This window comes from Mauremys mutica, chromosome 1 (assembly GCF_020497125.1).
Source record: "Mauremys mutica isolate MM-2020 ecotype Southern chromosome 1, ASM2049712v1, whole genome shotgun sequence".
NCBI classification, from domain to species: domain Eukaryota; kingdom Metazoa; phylum Chordata; order Testudines; family Geoemydidae; genus Mauremys; species Mauremys mutica.
The window spans coordinates 25,253,510-25,276,941 of NC_059072.1; the positions used below are offsets into that span (position 1 = coordinate 25,253,510).

The following is a 23,432-nucleotide window of genomic DNA, read 5'->3' on the forward strand; positions in this document are numbered from 1 at the left end:
GCCGTCCCATCACTGTTACTGTGCTTAAGGATCTGGTGTGAAACGTAAACCCCACACATCATTGTGGACAAGAGGTAGGTTTATTAAGGGTGGCATTTCTGTTAGCACATTTTGGAACTTTTAGGATCAATGAACTAGTACCTGGGTTCTATAGGGACTCTTCTGGAAGGGCTATGGAATTGAGGAATATACACTGGGAGGGACGATTGACTCCCTCAAAGTTAATTTGACCAAAGATAGTTTCAGTAGGTGAAAGATAGATCAAGGAGGTGGGTTGAATCCATTATTCTACAGGAGGGTGATGAGCTGGGAACTGCCCTTTGGAGACTGAGGGCATATGTGGCAATAAAGCCAGGGAGGGATGGGGCCACTCATAATGCATGGTGATGGGAGTCCCCTCACAACATACCAGTTTTAAGGTGGGGGTCTGATGAAGTTGGGGCTTCCAGCACTCATTCAGGATTGGGGCAGCAACAGCAGGAGCCCAGCTGGGTCTGAGAGCTAATGCAACTCAGGCAATTAGGTGTTGACACTCTGAGCATACAGAATATACGTGAGACCCCAGGTGGGAAATCAGTGTTAATTTTCCTTTGTGTTTGTATTCCAGATGTTGGCAAATGAGCCACACAGACATTGGTGTGGATCTGCGGGCACAATATTGTTTACTGGGCGCATAGACAGGCTTCCAAGTTGCCTGGAGGTTGCAGCTAGGCCTCAGTGGTGAAGCAGCCCTAAGCTGGCATGGGAGGAGGGGGCATAAGAACATAATAGCCATACTGGGTCAGACCAATGGTCCATCTAGCCCCGTATCCTGTCTTCTGACAGTGGCCAATTCCAGGTGCTTTATTCGGACCAGCTGTTATCCCTTCTGTACACTGTGGTGGCCCATGAGCAGGCATCAGATATGATTTTTCCCTAAAGTGAACCACAATGATTTGGGAATGTGTAAAGGGGTTGACTTAATGATCAGAGAAAAGAGGGACTTGGGGCAGATCCTGGAACTTTTCCAGGAGTAAAAATTATTTGGTCAGACATGTTGCAATACAGGGTGTGGCAGGAAACTGTGAAGCCCCCTTGGGCTGACAAGGCTAGGAGCTATGTGAATAGGGAGGGGGTCAAATTCACAGATGGCATGGGGGATTGGTAATTTCTCATCCAGACAGTCTAAGAGGCACCAGAATTATTCAGGGAGACTAGGGTCCACTTGTCAGCCTTAAGGTATATGTAATTGATTATGGAATTACCCGCACTGTACACTTGTCTGTCAGGTTCTACCTGACATTTAGTAATGAGGTTGTAGTCTAGTCAAACCCCATCCAGTTTCATCATAGCCAGACAATGGCAAAGTCTCTGGGAGAAATGCTGAAATGTAGCATTTTGGGGAAAATGGCAAACATCACAGCTGCAGAATTGCTGAATTAATGGAGCATCGCTCAAATGAGTGGGGCAATTCACACCTCTTTGAGCTACTGTTTCAGGCTGTCTGGAACTCCAGAAGGAACACACTGCACTGGTTTATTTATTTATTCCCTTCCCCCCCCCCCCCGATTCTCTGTAACCCTTACACTTCCACAAGGATTTTTTTTTTTTTAAATGAGAGCTGAGATTCTGGAGTACAATTCTGTAGGAAAGGGTGAATTCTGTGGCAAATTCTATGATTACAGAATACACCAAACCCTGGATATATTAATACACATTTATGGTTCCAGTTTAGAGTTTAAAAATTGGTCCCTCTGGATAATTCATGTTCAACATTTTAAATTAAAACAGAATTTAAGGTAGAGTATTAAAAGCTGTGTAAGCAGCCTAAAATAAAACATGCACTGATTTGTTTAGGTTGGAACTAGAATGGAATATAGTAACAAGTATGTCATACATATACTTCTCTCTGGTGGCAAAAGCAGTTTCTGCAGAATTTAAAGACTGGCAAATGCTTTATAAAAATCTATTGTGTCTTTTATTCTCCTTTATGACAAAAAGGATCCATAAGAGTTTTTCCCAAAAAAGTTTTCTGGTTTTCACTTTGATACCAACATAAAATCTTTTTTTCCCTAGTTCACTGGAGGACCTCCTGAATATCTGAAAATATTCTCAGACCTCAACTGAGCACGAATTGTACTTCTAGACTTCTGATTTTCCTGGATGCCACCAAATTCACCTGAGGTCTGCCGCGCTTTTCATACAGCTGTTGAACACTTAATTCAGTTCTCAACTCCCCTGCATACAGCTGTGTTCCGCAGAACTAATATGGGTATTTTTTCTAGTACATTTATATTTAAATAACTAAAAAGACAAACAAAGGCTCTAAGTGCCCAAGCACACCATTACCACCAAAATTAAATCTAAGCGATGTTAAAATGATCATTCAACGGTGCACCAACTGACCAACCAGACATCTAACAAGACTTCTTTCCACCCCTTTATTGTTATGGGAAGCATATGTTTAGCCTTCTCCCTAAGTTCCTATCAAAGATGTCTTTTCAGCCATGTCTGGAAGTTCATCAAATTTTGGACTATGTCAGACCCAGGTGGGGAGCTGCAGACTCTTGGAGCCCTCACTATCTGCCAGCCACTGACAGACTGGTATGATTTCTTTCTGCCCATGACATCAAGAGGTCAGGGTCTCAGAAACTTCTTGTGCCTCCCTGGTGGTTAATCTATGTCATCATCTATCAATCATGGCACTACTCCAACTGAAACTCTTCTAGACAACTGTTGCTTGTTCTGAAAATTCAATACAAAGAACCTCACTGCATTGGTCTCTGGCCTGTTTATAAATCACTTTCATTCATTCTCTATTCATTAGCCCTGGACTATTGCTTTCCCTAAATGAGCATCCTAACCCTGTAGTTTGGCATCTGTGTTCAACACCTTCCACTCCAGAAGTGGTCAGAGAGTTGCTATCCTCAAAGGAATGACTGTTTCAGATAATGCCACACCTTCTTAGATATCTTCAGATATAAAATCATCTGTGGTATCCCAACTTTCTACTGCACCAGAAAGATTTCAAATGGACTACTGGGGAAGTAGGCTAAGGGCACTACAGCTCGACTTTCCACCACTGACCCTAGTGCCTGCAGCAACTCCACACTGTTCTTCTGATGAAGAATCAAAGCTTTGCCCTAGCTCTGAAGTTTGTCATTTTATCTTGTAGAGGCTACCAGGGGTGGCTCCAGGCCCCAGCACGCCAGGCGCGTGCTTGGGGCGGCACGCCGCGGGGGGCGCTCTGCCGGTCGCCGGGAGGGCGGCAGGCCGCTCGGGTGGACCTCCCGCAGGCGTGCCTGCGGAGGGTCCGTTGGTCCTACGGCTCCGGTGGACCAGCAGACCCTCCGCAGGCACGCCTGCGGGAGGTCCACCGGAGCTGCGGGACCGGCGACCGGCAGAGCGCCCCCCGCGGCGTGCTGCCGTGCTTGGGGCGGTGAAATTGCTAGAGCTGCCCCTGGAGGCTGCTTATTAGGGCTTTTAATCTTGCTCCATGACCTACCAGCTCCTGCTAGACACTGACAGAACTCTTCTGGTTTATTACCTACTCGCTGCTTATTGGGAAACTGCAAGCCTCTGACACTGCCGGCCTAGCTGTTGTTTACAAATTAGCTCCAACCAGTCAGTCATCCAGGTAAGGCTGGACACCTGCCTTTTCTTTCAGTGCTGCAGCCAACACTATCATAATCTTGGTAATTGTACTTGTGGATGTAGCCAGTTCAAAAGGCAGGGCTTGTTGCTGACAGTTCTGCCCCAGGATGGCAAACTGTAGGGATGAAGCATGAAAGTATACAACAGGGGTCGGCAACCTATGGGACGCGTGCCAAAGACGGCATGCAAGCGGATTTTTAATGGCACGCTGGAGCCTGCCGGGACTCCAGCATGCCATTAAAATCCTGCCCAGCCCGGCCTGCTCTCCTCTGCCCTCCGCTCGGGCAGGGAGCAGAAGCATAGCCATGCGCATGGGGTGGGCAAATGGCCCCACTCCCAGGCCAGAGTGCTGGGCTTAGCACAGCAAGCTGCCCTCCCCCACCTTCTCCCCTCCCCTGGAGCCCTGCTGCTGCGTGCGCAGCGCTCTGGGGGTTGGGGCTGCATGCTCCCGCAGGGCAGTGTTTGGCTCTGTGGGGAGGCAGAAACGCTCCCCTCTCCCCTGGAGCCATGCTGCCCTGCACGCAGCGCTCTGAGGGGCAGGGCTGTGTGCTCCTGCGGGGCAGCGTGGAGCCTCATGGTAAGGGGTCCAGGGCTGTGGGGGTTGGGGGCAGTCAGGGGATAGGGAGCAGGGTGGGTTGGATGGGGGGTAGGATCCCGGGGTGGGGGTCTCTGGAGGGAGGGGTGTTGGATAGGGGGCAGGGCAGTCAGGGGACAGGGAGCAAGGAGAGTCCTAGGGGGGAGTTAGGGTGTGTGGGTGTGGGTGTGGTCAGGGAACAAGGAGCTGGGAGGGGTTGGATGGGTCGGGAGTTCTGGGGGTCCTGTCAAGGGGCGGGGAGTGGTTGGATAGGCATGGGAGTCCCGGGGGTCTGGCTAGGGGCAGGATGTGGTTAAGGGGTAGGGCAGTCAGGGGACAAGGAACAGGAAGGCTTAGATATGGGGTGGGGTCCTGGGGGACAGGGGTCCCAGGAGGGGGTAGTCAGGGGACAAGGAGCAGGGGGGTTGGGAGTTGTTAGGGGGGCAGTCACCCAGCCCTCTCCCCAGAGCCCTGACCCACCCACACACACACCCCGCCCTCTGCCCTGAGCCCTGCACCCCCCCACACACACACACCGCCCTCTGCCCTAAGCCCTGCACCCCCCCACACACACACCCCGCCCTCTGCCCTGAGCCCTGCACCCCCACACCCCCCAGACCCCTGCCCTGAGTCCTGTACCTCCCTCATACACACCCAGCCCTCTGCTTGACTCCTTCATCCCCGCCCCCCCCCCCACAATCCTAGCCCTGACTCTGGCATCCACACACATACCCAGCCCCCCCTCTGCCCTGACACCTGCACCCCCCCCACATACCCAGCCCCCAGCCCTGACTCCAGCCCTCTGCCCCCAGCCCCCCCCCGACTCTTGCACCCCCACACATCCTCAGCCCCTCCCCATGCACCCACCCACATCCCCACCCCCACCCGGAGCACCAAACGGGAGCTCCTGCAAACCCCCCCCCCCACATTTCCACCTGCACCCCTCGCATCAAATGGGAGCTGCCCAGGTAAGTGCCCCACACCCCTCCCTCATTTTAGCTTCCGGCCCAACCCTTCACCCCCAGCCCTGTGCTCAGTGCACGCCCACCCTCAGCTCAGTGCAGAGAGAGGAAGAGAATGGCCAGAACCAGGGAGAAGGTAGGTACCCACTGTATGTGGGCAGGGCTGGGACCCCAGACTGGCAGCAGGCTGAGCGGATCCAGCAGCTGGGATCCCGGCTGCCAGGAGCCGGCAGATGGAACCCCTGAGCAGCAGTGAGCTGAGCCACTCAGTTCACTGCTGGTCTGGGGTCCTGGCCACTGGCCCCGCACAGCTCGCTGCTGGTCTGGGGTCCTGGCTGCCGGACCCTTGCCAGCCGGGGTCCCGGCCGCAGGCCTCGCTCAGCCCGCTGCCGGCCTAGGTGAACAGAACCCCAGACCAGCAGCGGGCTGGCGGCGTAAGATCAACATTTTAATTTAATTTTAAATAAAGCTTAAACGTTTTGAACACCTGGTTTATTTTACAATAAAACACTAGTTTAGTTATATAATATATAGACTTATAGAGAGACCTTCTAAAAAACATTAAAATGTATTACTGGCATGCAAAATCTTAAATTAGAGTGAATAAATGAAGACTCGGCACACCGCTTCTGAAAGGTTGCCGACCCCTGGTATACAAGATTCAGAGAACATAAAATGTACTCAGGTGCACTGATTGAATAATGGACTTTAACGATTCCATGCTTAAAGCTGAGACTGAAGATGACAACTTTTTTTAAATTCAGAACTGGTTGCAGACCTAGCATCATTTCTGGAACAGCAAAGTATGAAATAAATCCCTGCACTTCTCTAACCTCCTGAGACTGGATTAATGGCCACTCTGTTCTCAAAATATGGTTTTTGTATCTGAGCTCTTTGCCACTTGCTTATGTTAGAGCAACAAATGAATGAATTGCTGAAAGCGTTTACACTGAACCTATGTAAAAGTATGATTTTATGATACCTTTGTCATTCCATCCCATAAGCTCTTCTGCCAGGAACCAGGTCTTCCTATATGTTTATATAGTGTCCAATACAATGGGTTACCAATCCTAACTGGGCGCTACCAATATACAAAAGACTCACCAGGGATTGAAAATTTCCCCCAAAATCTTTGTCAAGGGTTTAAATTTAGCCTGTGTATAAGTAGTATGTGTCATACCACAAACAAAGCCATATCCACAGTTTACATTGGTATGCCTTCACTTCCCACCCCAAATAAGTAATTTCTGATCCCCTTAAAGGAAGGGAGGGGGAATCAATATTAGACTCCCAAAACTTGAATTAAATTTCAAGACTGAATTAATTTTGAGTAATTGAATGAATTTGGTGCTTGTGATGTGAAACGTGTTGGTTTGACAGGCCTAGAGACCAAAGTCCACTATTCACCGCAAGTTTGTTTTGCAAAGTAAAGTAATTTTAAAATAGAAACTAGGAGGCTGAAATAACCATATACACCAGGGCAACATTTCACTTTAAAGGCCGATTAAGAGAGTCTCGACAGCAAACCTTTATGCAGAGAATAATTTCCATTTAATTTAACTGTTCAACAGAATGCGAATAGTAAAACTGGGAAGGTACATTAACAAGGATAATTAACATTTTTCTTTGTTCTGTAGTAGAAGAATAAAAAAAAAAAAAAACTTACATGGCAATATGTCCTTATATCTGTTCTTTTTAACATTTTCTTCTCTCTCTCCAGTGACTGTTGGATAGATTTTTTCAGTTCTATATTTGGTTGATAATCTTCTTAACCTCTGAAATAAAGATGTTAAAATTTAAGCAACATTAACATCTCAACATAATGAAAGCTTTGAGCAAATGAAGCACATCACTATTGTACTTGCATCACATTGTACTTCAAAAACAAATCTATTCATAATTAAGGCTGCAAGTGTGTCACGGAAGTCATGGATTCTGTAACTTTCTGGGACCTCCAGGACTTCTGCAGTGGCTGGCCTGGAGCTTGGGCAGCCCTGGGCCAGCCGCACCAACTGCGGGTGGGACAGTCTCAGACCACGACCCCTCCCCCCACCCCCAGCAGCAGCAGCAGGAGTTCAGGTGTGGGAGGGAGATCAGGGCTGGGGCGCAGAAGGGGGTGAGGGCTCTAGGCGGTGCTTACCTTGGAAGGCTCCCTGGAAGCGGTGACATGTCCCTCCCTCTCAGCTCCTAGCTCTGCGCACTGCCTCCAGCCACAGGCACCGCTCCTGCAGCTCCCAGCCAGTGGGAGCTGCGGAGCCGGCACTTGGGGCGGGGGCAGCACGCAGAGCTAGGAGCTAAGAGAGGGACATGTCACCACTTCCGGGGAGTCTGCCAGGCCCACCAACCCCATCCAGCACCAGCAGGAGTCCTGGACCACATGTTGCTTGCCCCCCCGCGAGCACCCGTGGCAAAATTTAGTCAGGGTTATATAGTACAAGTCATGGACCGGTCATGGGCTGTGAATTTCTGTTTACTGCTTGTGACCTGTCCATGACTGACTAAAATTACCCGTGACTAAAATGTAGTCTTATTCATAACTCACCCTTCCTCTTTCAATCTCTCCTGAGTAACAACTGTACTCAAACAATTAAAATATCTGGAACATTAAATGCTGCAAACAAAGTTCTACTTTACACCCCTTAAAAATGAGATGCTAGGGCAAGGAAGAAAAGGCAATGGACTACAGTTTCTCTTAAGAGGAAAAAACCCTACAACAATATTGCTTCACAAGGGATTGATCAGAGATCAAGATTTAAAAAGCACTTTAAGTAGAATAGAGGAAAGCTAACAAAAATAAATCAGTTAAGATTTCCAGGTAAGAGCATGGTGGCAAATACAACCAAGTCAGTGTTAACCCAGGGAAACAAAGAGATTACATACATATATCCAGAGGAAAATCTAGTTGAGAGAAAGTTGAACCATTAATGCAAGGAGATTAATTGGCCCGAAACCAGATATTTAACTTATCCCCCCTAAACGTAACCTGCAAAGGATAAGAGTTGAACACGTGCTGGGATTTTGTGCTTCTCTATGATGTGTAAAGAAGACCTGAAGTATTAGAGGGTTTTCTGTGTTTTTTTTTTTTTTTTAAAAACCCTTGGAAATTCAAGTCTCCAGAAAGAACAGGAGTACTTGTGGCACCTTAGAGACGAAGATTATCAACTGCAAAACTGGTAGAATGACTTCACAAGTACCAAGCAAGTAGAACCTGACTAAAGGGCAAGCAATTTTTATTCAGACTGCTTAAAACTCAATAGTTTTTATTAATATTTGATTAAGAAATGACTAAAACACAAAGAGTTAGTTTAGATTCAATGATCTGCCCCTTCAATTATAAGTCTGAGAAAGACTACAAACAGCATTTGAGAACTACAAGTCTTCCAGCAAAACCCTGGAAAACCTGACTTGATATTCCTGCTATTTCAAAGACCAAAAAATGGAGAAAATGTTTTGACAAACTTTTTATGTCTTCTTTATACATCATGAAGTAGTAAAATGAAGCAATGATCTATCAGCTGGTTTTGATCAAACACTCTATGGCAGGAATACTTAGACTGAGGCTCAGAAGCCGAAAGTGGCTCTTTAAATGTGTCTCCTGCGACTCTTTGCAGCACATATTAAAAACATCATGTGATTTAATTATTAATCTAAGTTATTAACCAATCAGGATGCTTTTACGACATTATTAAACAACTGTAGAATACTTGGCCAGTTATTACTATGAGAAAATTACAAAGTTAATGGATGAAGAGAAAGCAAAAGATAACATAAATGGACTTTAATAGATAAGTTTTGCCCTAGAGTGAAGGAAAAGGAGACTTAAGTTTAAGTTAACCTTGTGTCCCATCTACATACAGTTTTCACTACTGGTAAACACAAGTTTTCCTCATGTAAATGAACCTTCAGACAGCTAGGTAGACATGAGTTTGCAATCATTTCAGATAAAGTAATAATCCCTTCAGTACAGCTATAGTGAAGTTGCAACTAGAATACTGTGTTTGGTTCTGAACACTAGAAGTAGAAGGACCAACATATAAAAGGAAAGCTTAAAAGAGCAAGATAGATACACATACAACTTGACTACTACTAATCAACTTATAATGGCTAGGTTAAGGGTTAGTTGGAGATATGCTTAGGCTCTGTAGACTAAAAACTACACAAAAGCAGAGTAGTTAAACATGAAAATTTTCAAACTGTGGCCAACACTTGCATCTTTGTGATTTTTGGAGGGCAGGGACCATGCCTTTTTATATTTGCACCTAAAACATTAAAAGATCTTCCAGAAAGAATAGTTAATATTAATAAAAAGTGCCAAATAAAGGACAATATAAATATGTAAATATTTAAATTATTTAAACACTTAAGCAAAAACTTACTTGGCATAAGGAAGTCATATACTTTAGGAATAATACCATTAAGAGAGATGTATTAGACTAGGGAACAGTTTCCCAAAGAAAGTGGGGGAATCATCTTTGTTTTGCTTATATAAAGCTAGACAAGATAAAACCACTAGTATATGTACAACATGGAATAATCTTGGATTGGCAAAGTGGACTGCATGGTTTAGTATAGTGGTTTTCAACCTTTTTTCATCTGTGGACCCCTACAAGTTTTTGAATGAAGGTGCAGACCTGTTTGGAAATCTTTGACAGTCTGTGGACACACAGGGATCTGCGGCCACAGATTAGTACAGTGGTTTTCATAGTTTCATTTTCCAGAAACTGATACTATGGGGGAAAAAAAAATCAACCGCCCCCTTCCTCCAATGGCAAAATTGTTGCATAACCAACTATAAAACTAGGGAGAAAATAAGCTCTCTGTCAGTATAGCCCAATGACAGAAGCAGTAAACTGAACCCTATGAACCATTGGCCTTGCTTAACAATACCTGTGTTCCTAACAACCTCCATTCCTCAGTAAGTTTTCAAATACTGTTTTTTGGTGATAAGTCAAATGTGTTATGCATCTATTCTTAATACAATCTGCAGAAAAACCACATATTTAAATTGCCAGCTGATGGAAAAGTACTAGTACTACGCAGCAGGTCAGTGCACACCCCTTTAGCAACTTGGATTCACGGATATGATTTAATTAATTCAAAAGTGGAATTAATTTGTATAGTAACACAGACAATGTACTAGGCACTGTCCAAATGTATGAAGACTGTCCCTGCCCCAAAGAACTCTCAGTCTAAGACACGCAAGGGTAAGGATGGTACAAATAAAAAAGAGTCAAAAATATATACTTGTTACATTTCAAAAATAGTCCCAAATGCTGTCCCACTTCTGAAGTGATCAAGTTAGCTAGTGATGAAGTGAGTCTGAGGAAGTATTTGAGGGAGGAAAGGATATTGAAAAAATGGTTACTCACCTTCTCGTAACTGTTGTTCTTCGAAATGTGTTGCTCATACCCATCCAATTAGGTGTGTGCAGGCCTCCTGCACAGTCATCAGAAAGTTTTCCCCCCAAGTAGCACCCGTCAGGTCAGCTGTGAAGCGCCCTGGAGTGAAGCCTTCACGGCGCTCAATATATGACCCTGCCGCCCCGGCGCCTCCTCAGTTCCTTCTTGCCAGTTACTCTGACGGGGGGGAAGGCGGGTTTGGAATGGATATAAACATCTCAAAGAACAACAGTTACGAGAAGGTGAGTAACCGTTTTATCATCATCCTTTCCTCCCTCAAACTTACTTCATCACTAGCTAACTTGATCACTTCAGAAGTGGGACAAATGATTGCTCCTATTGATTCCAATTAGGTGACACCCAAGCCTTACCTAGGCGGTGGGGTCAGAGTTATGGAATCGCTGATTGGAGCACCCCTCTGCCGAAAGCTGCATCATCTCTGGCATGCCGGATGATGATGTAATGAGAGGTGAACATATATACCGAGGACCAAGTTGCTGCTCTGCACATTTCTTGTATCAGGACCTGGGCCGGGAATGCCGCTGATGAGGCCTGAGCCTCGTGGAGTTCATAAAAAGATCCAGGGCTGGTATTCTGACCAGCTCGTAGCACGTGTGGATGCATGACGGGATCCAGGAAGATATTCTTTGAGATGAGACCGGGAGACCTTTCATCCAGTCTGCCACCACTATGAATAACTGGTTCGACTTCCTGAATGGCTTAGTGTGCTCGATGTAAAAGGCTAGTGCTTGCTGAACATACAGGGAGTGCAGCCTCTGCTCACGGCTACTGGCATGAAGCTTAGGATAAAAAACAGACAGGAAAGTGTCCTTAGTGTGGAAGTGTGACACAATCTTAGGAAGAAAGGCCAGGTGAGGTCTGAGTTGCACTTGATCCCTGTGGAAAACCATATAAGGTGGGTCTGAAGTAAGGGCCTTTACCTCAGACACCCTCCCTGCTGATGTAATGGCGACCAGAAAGGCTACCTTCCACGACAGAGAAGGGAGCAAGTTGCCAGCCGTTCAAATGGGGGCCCCCCATTAGCCTGGAGAGGACCAGGTTACAGTCCCACATGGGGACAGGCTGTCTGATCTGGGAATGCAGGCGTTCGACCCTTGAGGAACCGACCAGCCATAGAGTTGGCGAAGATGGAGCATCCAGACGCTCCTGGGTGGAAGGCCGAAATAGCAGCAAGGTGTACCTTTATGGAGGACATGGCCAGGCCTTGCTGTTTCAGGTGCAGAAGGTACTCTAAGATGAGAGGTACAGGTGTCTGAAGAGGGGGTGTATGATGCTAGTCACATGAACACGTAAATCTTTTCCACTTTGCCAGACGTGTGGCTTTAGTGGAGGGGTTCCTGCTGCTGAGTAGGACCACCCTTACTTGTTCTGAGCACAGAAGCTCCTTGGGGTTCAACCATGAAGCTTCCAAGCCATGAGGTGGAGGGACTGCAGGTCAGGGGATGAGGACGATCGTGATCCTGAGTGATCAGGTCAGGGAGGAGAGGCAACATGACCGGGGCGTCCAATGATAGTTCTAGGAGTGTGGTGAACCAATGTTGTTGAGGCCACGCTGGTGCTACCAGAGACTTCTCTGCCCTATCCCTGCAGACCGTGAGTAGGACCTTGTGCATGAGAGGGAACAGGGGAAAGCCGTAGAGCAGGCAGCCTCCCCAGGGTAGCAGGAATGCGTCCATGATTGAGTCCGGGCTGAGTCTCTGGAAGGAGCAGAACACTGGAAACTTTCTGCTGCTCTGAGTGGCGAACAGATCGACCTGGGGAAACTGCCACCTTTGGAAGATGAGGTGTATGACATCTGTCTGGATGGACCACTTGTGATTGCGGAAGGACCTGCTGAGGTGGTCCATCAGTGCATTCAGAACTCCTGGTAGATGGGATGCCTCCAGGTGAATGGAGTGGGCTATGCAGAACTCCCACAGAGGGAGGGCTTCCCGACATAGGGGAGAGGACTGGGCTCCATCCTGCTTGTTGATGTACACCATGGCAGTGGTGTTAGCAGTTCTAACTGATACACACTGACATTGTAGTTGGGACTGAAAGGTCTGGCATGCTAGTCGCACAGCCCTCAGCTCCTTGATGTTGATATGGAGAGAGAGAGCTCATCCTGCAACCAAAGAACCTTTGTTTGGAGGTCTCCCAACTGCGCACCCACTCCCAGAGCTGATGCATCCATTACTAGGGACAAGGAAGGCTGAGGGCTGTTGTAGGGGACTCCTTTGCACACTGTCCCAGGTTCGAGTCACCACTGAAGGGACTTGAGCACCTTCCCTGGCACAGTGACCACTAAATTCAGGCTGTTGCATCCTGGGAGATAGGCCAAAGTGAGCCATGCCTGTAGAGGCCGGAGCCTCAGTCTGGCATACCGGGTCATGTAAGTGCAGGCTGCCATGTGGCCGAGGAGACTCAGGCATTCCTTTGCTGTAGTGGTCGGGTATTGCCTGAGGCCCTGAATGATGTCCGTCATGGCTTGGAATCGGGACTCTGGCAAAAGTGCTCTTGCCTGAACAGAGTCTAACACCACCCCAATGAATTTTATGCTTTGGGTTGGTGCCAAGGTTGACTTCAAGTTGAGGAGCCCCAGTCTCTTGAATATGGATCTGACCAATCGGACTTGAGACTCTACCTGCCCCTGGTGTGGCCTCTGAGCAGCCAGTGGTCGAAACAGGGGTATACTTGCACCAGCCTCCAACGGAGGAAAGAAGCCACGACCGACATACACTTGGTGAATGCTTGGGGGCAGTTGAGATGCTGAATGGAAAGACCATGAATTGATAATGTTTGTGGTCGACCACGAAGCGCAGGAATTGCCTTTGTGCAGGCCGAATAGCTATATGGAAGTATGAGTCTTTCATGTTGAGGGCGGTGTACCAGTCTCCCAGATCTACAGAGGGAATAATGGTTCCCAGGGAGACCATGCGGAACTTCAACTTTACCATGAACTTGTTGAGTCCTCGTAGATCTAGAATGGGTCTGAGATCCCCCTTGGCTTTGGGTTTAGGAAGTATCGGGAATAGAATCCCTTTCCCCCTTAGCTCTTGAGGAACCTCCTCCACCACTCCCATGGCGAGGAGTGCCTGCACCTCCTGGATAAGGAGATACTTGTGAGAAGGGCCCCTGAAGACGGACGGGGAAATGGGGGTGGGAGGGAGGGTAGGAGCAGAATTGGAGAGAATATCCCACTTCTACTGTATGAAGAACCCAGCGGTCCGAAGTAATTTGGGACCAAGCACAGTAGAAGTGGGGCAGACGATTCATGAAAGATGGGGAAGGATCCGGAATTGAGGCTGGTGCGCCATCCTCAGGCGCACCTTCAAAAGGTCTGCTTTGAACCCAACGATGGCTTAGTCGGGCCCTGGCCCTGCCCAGGAGCGTTTTTTAAAGTCTTTAATCTGCCATTGCTGCTCCTTCTCCTATAAAAATCCTGCCTCAGTCCAGGAGGATAGGAGTGCTGCTGCTGCGGCTTGAAATGTTTACGTTGGGTTGCCGGGGTGTACATACTCAAGGATTTCATGGCAGTCCTGGAGTTCTTTAGGCTATGCAGCCTAGAGTCAGTCTGCTCTGCAAACAGAACTGCCCCATTAAAGGCAAGTCCTGCATGGTCTGCTGAACCTCGGGCAGGAGTCCAGAGGCCTGCAGCCATGAACTACACCTCATGGCAATACTGGAGGACAAAGTGCGTGCTGCTGAGTCTGCAGTGTACAGTGACGCCTGTAAAGAAGTCCATGCCACCACCTTGCCCTCCTCCGCTATCGCTCCAAACTCCTCCCTGGACTCTGTTGGCACTAGCTCCTTAAACTTGAGCATCAAGTTCCAGGTGTTGAAGTTGTCTCCACTCAGAATTGCCTGCTGGTTGGCAATCCTGAGTTGCACTCTCCCCGTAGAATATACTTTGCGCCCAAATAAATCTAGGCGCTTGGCATCTTGGACTTAGGCTCTGGGGCCTGTTGTCCCCGCTGCTCCTTTTAGTTTACAGCAGCCACCACCAATGAGCAAGGCTGCAGGTGTGTGAAGAGGTATTCATACCCCTTAGATGGGACGCAATACTTCCTCTCCACACCCTTCATGGTGGGAAGGATGGAGGCTGGGGTCTGCCAAATGGTCTTAGCATTGGCCTGTATGGTCTTGATGACAAGTAAAGCCACGCTCAGTGGGCCTTCCGGGGCCAGGATGTCGATCATCTGGTCCTCCGATTCTACCACCTCCTTGGCCTGCAAGCCCATATTTCGTGCCAACCTGTGAAGGAGGTCCTGGGGGGCACAGCTGTCTATGGGGGGGCGGTCCAGAGACTGAGGTGCCTGCAACCACCGTGATCGGGGAGGATGACAAGGAGGCTAATCGGGGAACAGAGTCCTCCTGACCTCTTCGTCTCCAGGGGCCTCTTGTCCTGCCTCCCAGTAGGGGCCAAGCTCACCTGGGTCAGGCTCAGGAACTGAGGTTGGTTCCAGGGGAGGTAGAGGGACCAGCACCGCCTCAGCACCCCTAGAGCTGGGGCTACTGGCTGGTGCCTCCCGCACCCGCAATTCAGAGGTTGCCGAACGGGAACCCTTGGAGTGGGTGCCCTGGGCCTGGTGGTACGCCCACAGGGTCAAAAATGGCCACTGCCCTGGTCCCTACCACTGTGCAGGCCTTGGCCCTGCCCCCGCCTCAGGCTTTCCATGGCCCAACCAGTGCCAGACCTGCTCTTGAGTATCTAGACCCTGTCTGCACGAGGCTGGGGAGCGGCGCTGCGATTAGGATCTGTGGGGGAATGCTGACCGGTGCCAGGATGACCGGTGCCGGGAGCAGCACTTGCTGCGCAACAGGGATCAGCGTGAGGATCAGCGCCGCGATTGCAAGTGGCATCGCTGAGGTATGGTGCATCACCAGTTTGCCTCGAGACAGTACCACATGTTGTGGTACCGCAGTCTTGGCTCAAAGGACTGGGGACCGCAGTGTCGTCACGCCAATGAGGTCCCTCATGGCCTCAAAAGGTGTCCGGTGTGGATGGCAATTCCATGTCCTCGATGACCTGGCCTGGGGAGTCCAATGGCACCGGACTAAACAGTCCCCCTTGTGGGGCCAAAGTTGACGGTGCTGGCTCCGAAGTATCCAGCCCTGAGTGCTCCTCTCTGGGATGTGGCCGGCTCCAAAGGGGTGGGTCTCTGAGTTGGAGATCCACTCCTCCCCTGCTGCCGGTGTTGCTTCTGTGCTGGTGCTGCGGGTCTCTCCCAGAGTTCTTCTGCAGTGCTGCTTTTACCACTGCCACTGGGGCGCTGTGCACCAATGAGCTTGGTGCTGGGTCTTGCTGTGCCGATGTAGATTGCAGTTTAAGTGCTGCCTCCATAAGGAGCTGCTTGAGGCGAAAGGCTCGCTCTTTTTTGTTCTGGGGCGAAACCCTTTACAAATCCTGCACTTGTCTGCTTGGTGTGCTTCCCCAGACACTAAGTAACATTGGCATAGGCTTGTTGTAGGACTTTCAGGGCTTGAACCCCTGAGACGTAAGCATGTATGTCCCCCAAGGAGAACGCAGTTGGTGTGGAGGGTAAACCCTTCAGCCCAACAGTTAACTAACTACTATAACTAAGAACTAACTAAAAACTAATCAACTACAAAATACAAACAGTCCGAATCAGAAGCTAGGGGAATGTGGAGAGCTTGCAAAGCAAGATGCCACAGTTCCAATCACCGTCACTGGTGGTAAGAAGGACCTGAAGAGTCACTGGGTTGGCAGAGTCGTATATTGAGTGCCATGAAGACACCACTCCAGGAAGCTCCACAGCCGACCTGACAGATGCTGCTAGGGGAAAAACTTTCCGATGACTGTGCATGCGGCGCACGCACACTTAATTGGAAACAATATGAGCAATCACTTGAAGAAGAAAGGCCTTCAGTGTGTATGGGGCAGCCTGGTAGAGAGTGCAAAGACATGAGAAGTGAACTAATGGAGTAGTCCCAAGATGGACTTCTGTGATGTGGATGAATACACATAAGAACCAACAACAGATAAACAAGGAGGGGCAGAGTTATGAAAGCCTTTGAAGGCAAAAAAAGAAACTTCTATTTAATGCTTTGGAAAAGAAGGATCCAGTGGAGGGACTCAAATATGGGGTAACAGTCAGAAAAGCAGGGTTAGAAGAGGATCTTAGCTGCTGAGTTTTGAATGGACTATAAAGGGGAAGATTAAGGTGTCTGAGACCAAAGAGGAGGATGTTGCAGTAGTCAAGATAGGAGATAGAACCTGCACTAAAGATTTAGCTGTAGAGCCAGAAAGAAAACGTAACATCTTGGAAAAGCTTTGTCAGAACATAAAAAAATTAGGATATAGCCTGAACGTGTTATGTAAGGGAGGTGGGAGTTGGATGATTTCCAGATTACAGGCCAGAGGAAACAAAGAGGAGGATGTGGGCAGTGAGAGGAAAGAGAATTCAGTTTGGACCAAGTTTAAGTTGATGGCAAGACATTCAGGAAGAGCTATCAGAGGAATAGGCTTTATGCTAATTAAAACAACTGTTCACAACACACAGCAGCATGTATTTTTGGGACAAATTAGTGAAACTGCCAAATTACTTCCCTGAAAATTTCAGAGATGTTAGAGCTCAAAAGTCTGTGCTTTCACAGACAGCATGCACCTTGCACAGCACTCACGTGCACTCTACTGGCAGTTCTGGTGTTACAAGCCCTTCATTTATATGCATTATACAACTCACAATTTTTGACAAGTATATTTTTAAAAGGCAGTTGGAAGTTAGCATGCAGTTCTTTAAAATTAAGACAAATCATTCTAAAGGGTCTGTAAAACTAAATTCCATTCTAGTTAGAAATGCTGCATAGACTAATTTTGCTTATTCACTGTATCACAGAAGTGGTTTGCGGGATAGTGACAAACCCTTACCACATATGGCAGTGGGGGGGATGTTCTTTTGACTGGAACAATTGAGTGTTAGAAATACACTTCCTGCTTTCATAATGGCTGAAACTCAGCATTGTGAATTGTTGAAATTCTACTCAACTGCATCCTTCAAAGCTGCTTCAGAAAAACCTTGAGGTCTGTGTTTGGCTTTTTTTATTATTATTATTAAAGTCTTAAGTTAATATATGGACTGCCACTACAGTAAGTCAACAATTCAGTCAGTTTGAGAGAGCAGATTCTGTCACTTTTGCAGCCATCTTATTTTATTTATTGGTTATCCAATTCACACTAAAAACCTGCAATAGAGGCACATTGCTCAATACCACACAAGATACATATTCATACAAACTTCTCTTTTGCAGTGTATGTGCAGAAATATTTTAGCATGTTTTCCATATGCTGCCTATCTAGGCTTAAAGAACATCATTTAAAAAACTGAATATTTACTTAGAATCAACTGACCCCTCCTTCCTGACCCTCCATCATAAGGGCAAGTATTCAGCAGATGCTTACATAAGCAATAGTAACATGTCACTAGGGCCTTGTCTACACTAGCAGTTTGCAGCAAGTATTCCCCTGTTGCTTAACCACCTGTGAAGTTCTAGGGGTGACCAAAATGCTGGGAGAGTTAATAGACAGGGTTCAAGCATTTACCATTGTTTTGACTAGACTTGCTTTGAGCAGCATTTGATAACATGGTGGTAAAATACCAGCTCTTAGTCTATGCTATGGATCCCACCATTTTGTCACACACAGATATATACTGTTGTAGTGCAACAAAAGGAGATTTTAAGAAGTTCGGTGTAGATGCACAGTGCAAGATAATGTGACTTTTCTAACAACCATGCAGAAAAACCAATATGGAAATCAAAGTTTGCTTCCATCTATCAGGTTGCCTTCATCAAGAATCTAAAACTATGTCAGTGTCCTACCTTTGCAAAAGTTATTTCTTTACAATCTACCCAAAGCATCAGAACACACATACTTTTTTAGGTATCGCTGTGTGTATCTCTCTACCAGCATAAGCTTCATAAGACTGCTTTTCCCACCATAAGCTTTACTTTGTACTGCTATTTCAAATATGCAAAAAGGACCCAGTGTACTGTATTCAACTACCCCTTTACCGCCAGTATTTAAAAAAAACCCACAAAATCTCACTCTGCCTTCAGGCAGCATGTTTACCACTTTTTCAAAGATGGAGGAAACAAACTTTAAAGCACAGTATCAACCAAAATCTAGCAGGGGTGAGCTGGAGCCGGTTCACACTGGTTCGCAGGAACCGGTTTTTAAATTTAGAAGCGGTTTTAGAACTGCTTGTTAACTGGCTTCCCTGCAAGGGAAGCTTTGATGGGCTCTGGCTGGGAAGGGTGTAATTCCTCCTCCCGGCCACCAGGGGGCGCCGTGCTGCGCTGCGGGAGGCATGTGAGCTGCCTCCTGGCCCTGTTGCTGCTGCTGCTCCTCGGACCTCTGGCCCTGGGGCTCCTGCTGCCTGGTGGGTCCCCGGCTGCCTCCTGCTGCTCGGGCTGCTCCCAGCCACTATCCCCGTATCTGCACCCCTCCCCCGCACCCTCTGCCTGCAACCCCCGCCGCAGCCAGCCCGTCACCCTGCCCGCAGCCGTCCGCCCTGCCACCCACCCCTGCCTGCAGCCAGCCCATCTGCACCCCCTGCCCTGCCACCCCCCACTGCACCCCCTGCCTGCAGCCAGCCCCTGCCACACCTCCTGCCCACAGCCACCCCCCATTGCACCCCCTGCCCCCAGCCCCTGCCTGCAGCCACCTCCTGCTCCCAGCCCCTCTCCCTGTGTGAGTGTCTGCACCCCCCCCGCTCCCTCCCTGCCCACAGCTGCCCCCTGACACCCTCCCCCACCCACAGCCTCTGCCCCCCCTGCCCCCAGCCAGCCCCTGTCTGCACCCCGTGGCCAGAGCCAGCCCCTGCCATCCGTCCTGCCACAGCCCCTGCCAGCCCCTGCCACCCTCCCCCGCCCGCAGCCAGCCCTTGCCACCCCCCTGCCCACAGCCAGCCCCTCCCTGTCCTCCCCCGCCAGAGCCAGCCCCTGCCCAGAGCCAGCCCCTGCCCAGAGCCAGCCCCTGCCCAGAGGGCAGGGGGTGCAATGGGGGGTAGCTGTGGGCAGGGGGGTGGCAGGGCAGGAGGTGCAGCAGGGGCTGGCTGCAGGCAGGGGGTGCAATGGGGGGTGGCAGGGCAGGGGGTGCAGACAGAGCCCATCAATGCTTCTCTCGCAGGGAAGCCAGTTAACAAGCTGTTCTAAAACCACTTCTAAAATTTAACAACCGATTCATGCGAACCAGCTCCAGCTCACCCCTGCTCCTGCCCCCTGCCACAGCCCCTGCCACCCCTCCCTTGCCCCCTGCCACATTCCCTGCCTGCAGCCAGCCCCTGCCCTCCGCCCCTGCCACCCCCCGACCCCTGCCACGGCCCCTTTCCCCGCCACTGCCCGTCTGCACCACCTGCCCACAGCCAGCTCCTGTCACAGCCAGCCCGTGTCACACTCCCTGCCTCCAGCTAACCCTGCCCCACGCCCCTGTCTGCAGCCAGCCCCATGTCCACTGGTGCCCTGCAGTTCTCAGGGCACTAACCCTGCACACCTGCTTCAATGAGGGGGGGGCAGGGAGCAGCTGGGACCCACACATGTGCACACCCTAGGGTGACCAGACAGCAAGTGTGAAAAATCGGGACAGGAGTGAGGGGTAATAGGAGCCTATATAAGACCCAAAAATTGAGACTGTCCCTATAAAATTGGGACATCTGGTCACCCTAGCACACCAAGGGAGTGGCGGGGACCCACACGTGAAAAGGAGCTCATTTCTAGTTCAGGCCCATCTTTTTAAAAAAGAACTTTAGGTAGGGTTAACATACATCAGTATTTTCCCAGAGATGTCAGGCTTTTCGGTTCTTAAATCGCTGTCTGGGTGGTAAATTTTAAAAATTCCTCCCGGGAAAATACGGACGTATGGTAACCCTATTGGTACAAAAAATCCATACTGTGGCACATCCAATCAGAACTTTTTATAGGGATCCGGTTGTTAAGATTTTAGCAGCTCATCACTGAAATCTAGTCAATTAAAAAAAAATTCAAGGTAGTTTCAGGCATCATATTTGAACCTAAATGCCCTATCAATTTTTATGGTTTCCAAAGTTATATTTTCTTATGAAGCACTTTTCATCTTTTGCTTTGGGAAAATACTAGAAGTCTTGTCAAAATTCGTGGCACAGGTAAAGAGATATAGACAAAACTGTAATTTTGAAATTGGCTGTGTCATATTAACACTAGCTCCTGGCAGTGCTTGAAAATGCTCCTACTTGGGGCAAACAGGAATCTTTCCCAGCTAGGGCTATTAGCCGCTGAATAATTCAAGCTTTCATTGCAAAACAATACTTCTAGCCTTCATGGCTAAAGGAAATGCAAAGCCCAATACAACCAATGCAGTGACATCTCCCTAAATCAGCAAAAGAAACAGCTCCAATGTTACTGCAGCCCCTGGCGGTAATGTGGTGACTTCTGTTGTTGGGAGTAGACTGGCTGGGGAAGAGTCTGTACACATGGCGACTGTCATTTCCCTACTGGAATTGAGGGGACCCCCTCCCAGGGGCGGCTCTAGGAATTGCGCCGCCCCAAGCAGGGCGGCATGCCGCGGGGCGCGCTCTGGCGGTCGCCGGTCCCGTGGCCCTCTTGCAGACGTTCCTGCGGAGGGTCCGCTGGTCCTGCGGCTCCGGTGGACCTCCCGCAGGCAGGCCTGCGGATGCTCCACCGAAGCCGCGGGACCAACGGACCCTCCGCAGGAACGTCTGCAAGAGGTCCACCGGAGCCGTAGGACCAACGGACCCTCCGCAGGCACGCCTGTGGGAGGTCCACTGGAGCCGCCTGCCGCCCTCCCGCGGCACGCCGCCCCAAGTGCACGCTTGGCGCGCTGGGGTCTGGAGCCAGCCCTGCCCCCTCCACATAAGCAGAGGTGGTGTATGTGTGTATTGGGGCCTTCTGTCACTCAGCAAAAGATTCAGGAGGGAGGGGCTGTTGCTGTCACAACTCCAGCAGTGAGTCATTGCTAGGGTGGCGGTACCCATAATCCACACACCAGAGTCCCCTGCTAGAGTGACAGATGGGTGTGAACACCACTCTTAGTCTTCAAATTAGTCAGGTCCTCCCTGCTCCTCAGCCTGCTGCTCCTTATTGTGAGGAGGCCAGAGTCCAGTCCAGGAAAGCAGAGCTTTAGCCTCCACCACCACAGTAGACAGCATAGTGTGAGGACCAGCATAAATGATTTTAGGGGCTGTCCATCATTAATATATTGGAGGCAATGTCATTTCACTAGGGCAGCCTAATATTAGAGGATTTAATCTGTGCTATGGCTAATCAGCATAAACTGATTTGGCGTTTTGGGGGAAGCAGGATTAATGAGGGACTCAGAATTCAAACAGCAGTAGACTATGGGTTTTTGCATCCAAACAGTGGTATCACACAACCAGCAGGTGTTCAGGCAAGGGTGCAGGCAGGACATGGAACACCACTTTAATTCAGGTTGGCATGTAGGCCTGATTCTTGGACAAATTCTTCAAGTCCTGCCCCCAAAACAGAAAATAAATGGGGCATATCTGATTGACGAGCACACTGTTGCTTTTTACTATTTATATAGGCAAAGAGTCCTGTGGCACCTTATAGACCAGGGGGAGGCAACCTACGGCACGCGTGCCAAAGGTGGCACGCAAGCCGATTTTGCCGGCCGGGTCCCGGAGGCCTGCCTCACTCAGCGTCCTGCCAGCCTGGGGTTCCGTTCAATCAGCCGGCAGGAGGCTGAGTGGGGCCGGCGGCCGGAACCTCAGACTAGCAGCAGGCGCGTCCCCCGGCTCCCACCTCACCATGCTCAGGTTCTGCGGCTCCCGGGAGTGTGAGCCTCCAGGGCGCAGGGCCCTGAGCCTGCTGTGGGAGGGGCGGCAGCAGCAGCTCACACTCCTGGGAGCTGCAGAGCCTGAGTGCAGCGAAGGGAGGGAGCTGAGGGGTGCACGGGGATCGCCGCTTGCATGCATCCACTGCAGGAGCCCCCCCCCACCCCAGGGGGAGGGCACCGGGCCGCAGCCCAGGAAGGCGCGCCCCCCGGATCCCTTCTCACCACGCTCGGGTTCTGCGGTTCCCGGAAGTGAGAGCCACCGCCGTTACCCCTCCAGCAGTTCCCCCCCTCCCTCTGCCTCAGCACTCCACATGGAGTTTTGCCTCCACATGGAGCCAGCATCTGACCGGCATGGGCATGGTAAGTGGAGTCCCGAGGGGCAGTCAGGGAGCAGGGGGAGGATTGGCTGGGTTGGGAGTTCTGGGGGGGTCCTGTCAGGGGGCGGGGAGTGGTTGGATAGGGCGTGAGAGTCCCGGGGGGGTCTGTCTGAGGGCAGGGGTGTGGATAAGGGTTGGGGCAGTTAGGGTGGGGTGGGGGGTTCAGGAGGGGGCAGTCAGGGGACAAGGAGCAGGAGGTTGGGGGTTCTGACAAGGGCAGTTGGGGTGGGAAGTGGGAGGAAGTGGATGGAGGGCTAGGGCAGGGCTCTCCCCTGTTTTTGATTGTTGAAATATGGTAACCCTAGGCAAGGGAGGGAGCCGGGGGGGGGGGCGCATGGGGGCTGGCACCCACATACATCCACTGCAGCAGCCCCCTTGGGGGTGCCGGGCTGCAGCCTGGGCAGGAGGGGCAGGGGGGGGTCATGGCTGCCCCCCTGCACCGCACCGGCTCCTCCATGGCTGGGGCTCGCTGCTGCTGCAAGCGGGATGCTCTGGCTCTCCGGAAGGCGGATCCTCCTTGCTGAGCTGCTGCCAGGCTTGGACTGCTGCAAAGCCAGTAAGTGGACTTGGGGCGGGGGCCGGTGGGGTGGGGTGGGGTGGGGAAGGCTCGCAGGGGGGCTGTGCACCATCCAGCGGTGTTCAGGGGGCGGGGAGGGGCCTAGGGCGCAAAACATC

General features: G+C 50.0%; 1 protein-coding gene across 2 annotated transcripts in view; it reads right to left on the minus strand.

The window, feature by feature from the left end:
- PTPN12 (protein tyrosine phosphatase non-receptor type 12) overlaps window positions 1-23,432 on the minus strand; it is a 164,284-nt gene that overhangs the window by 90,550 nt on the left and 50,302 nt on the right. For both annotated transcript variants that reach the window (XM_044995073.1, XM_044995082.1), the window contains exon 2: window positions 6,836-6,944. In XM_044995073.1, coding sequence (XP_044851008.1) covers window positions 6,836-6,944 — 109 coding nt within the window. The remainder of the gene's footprint in view (window positions 1-6,835; window positions 6,945-23,432) is intronic.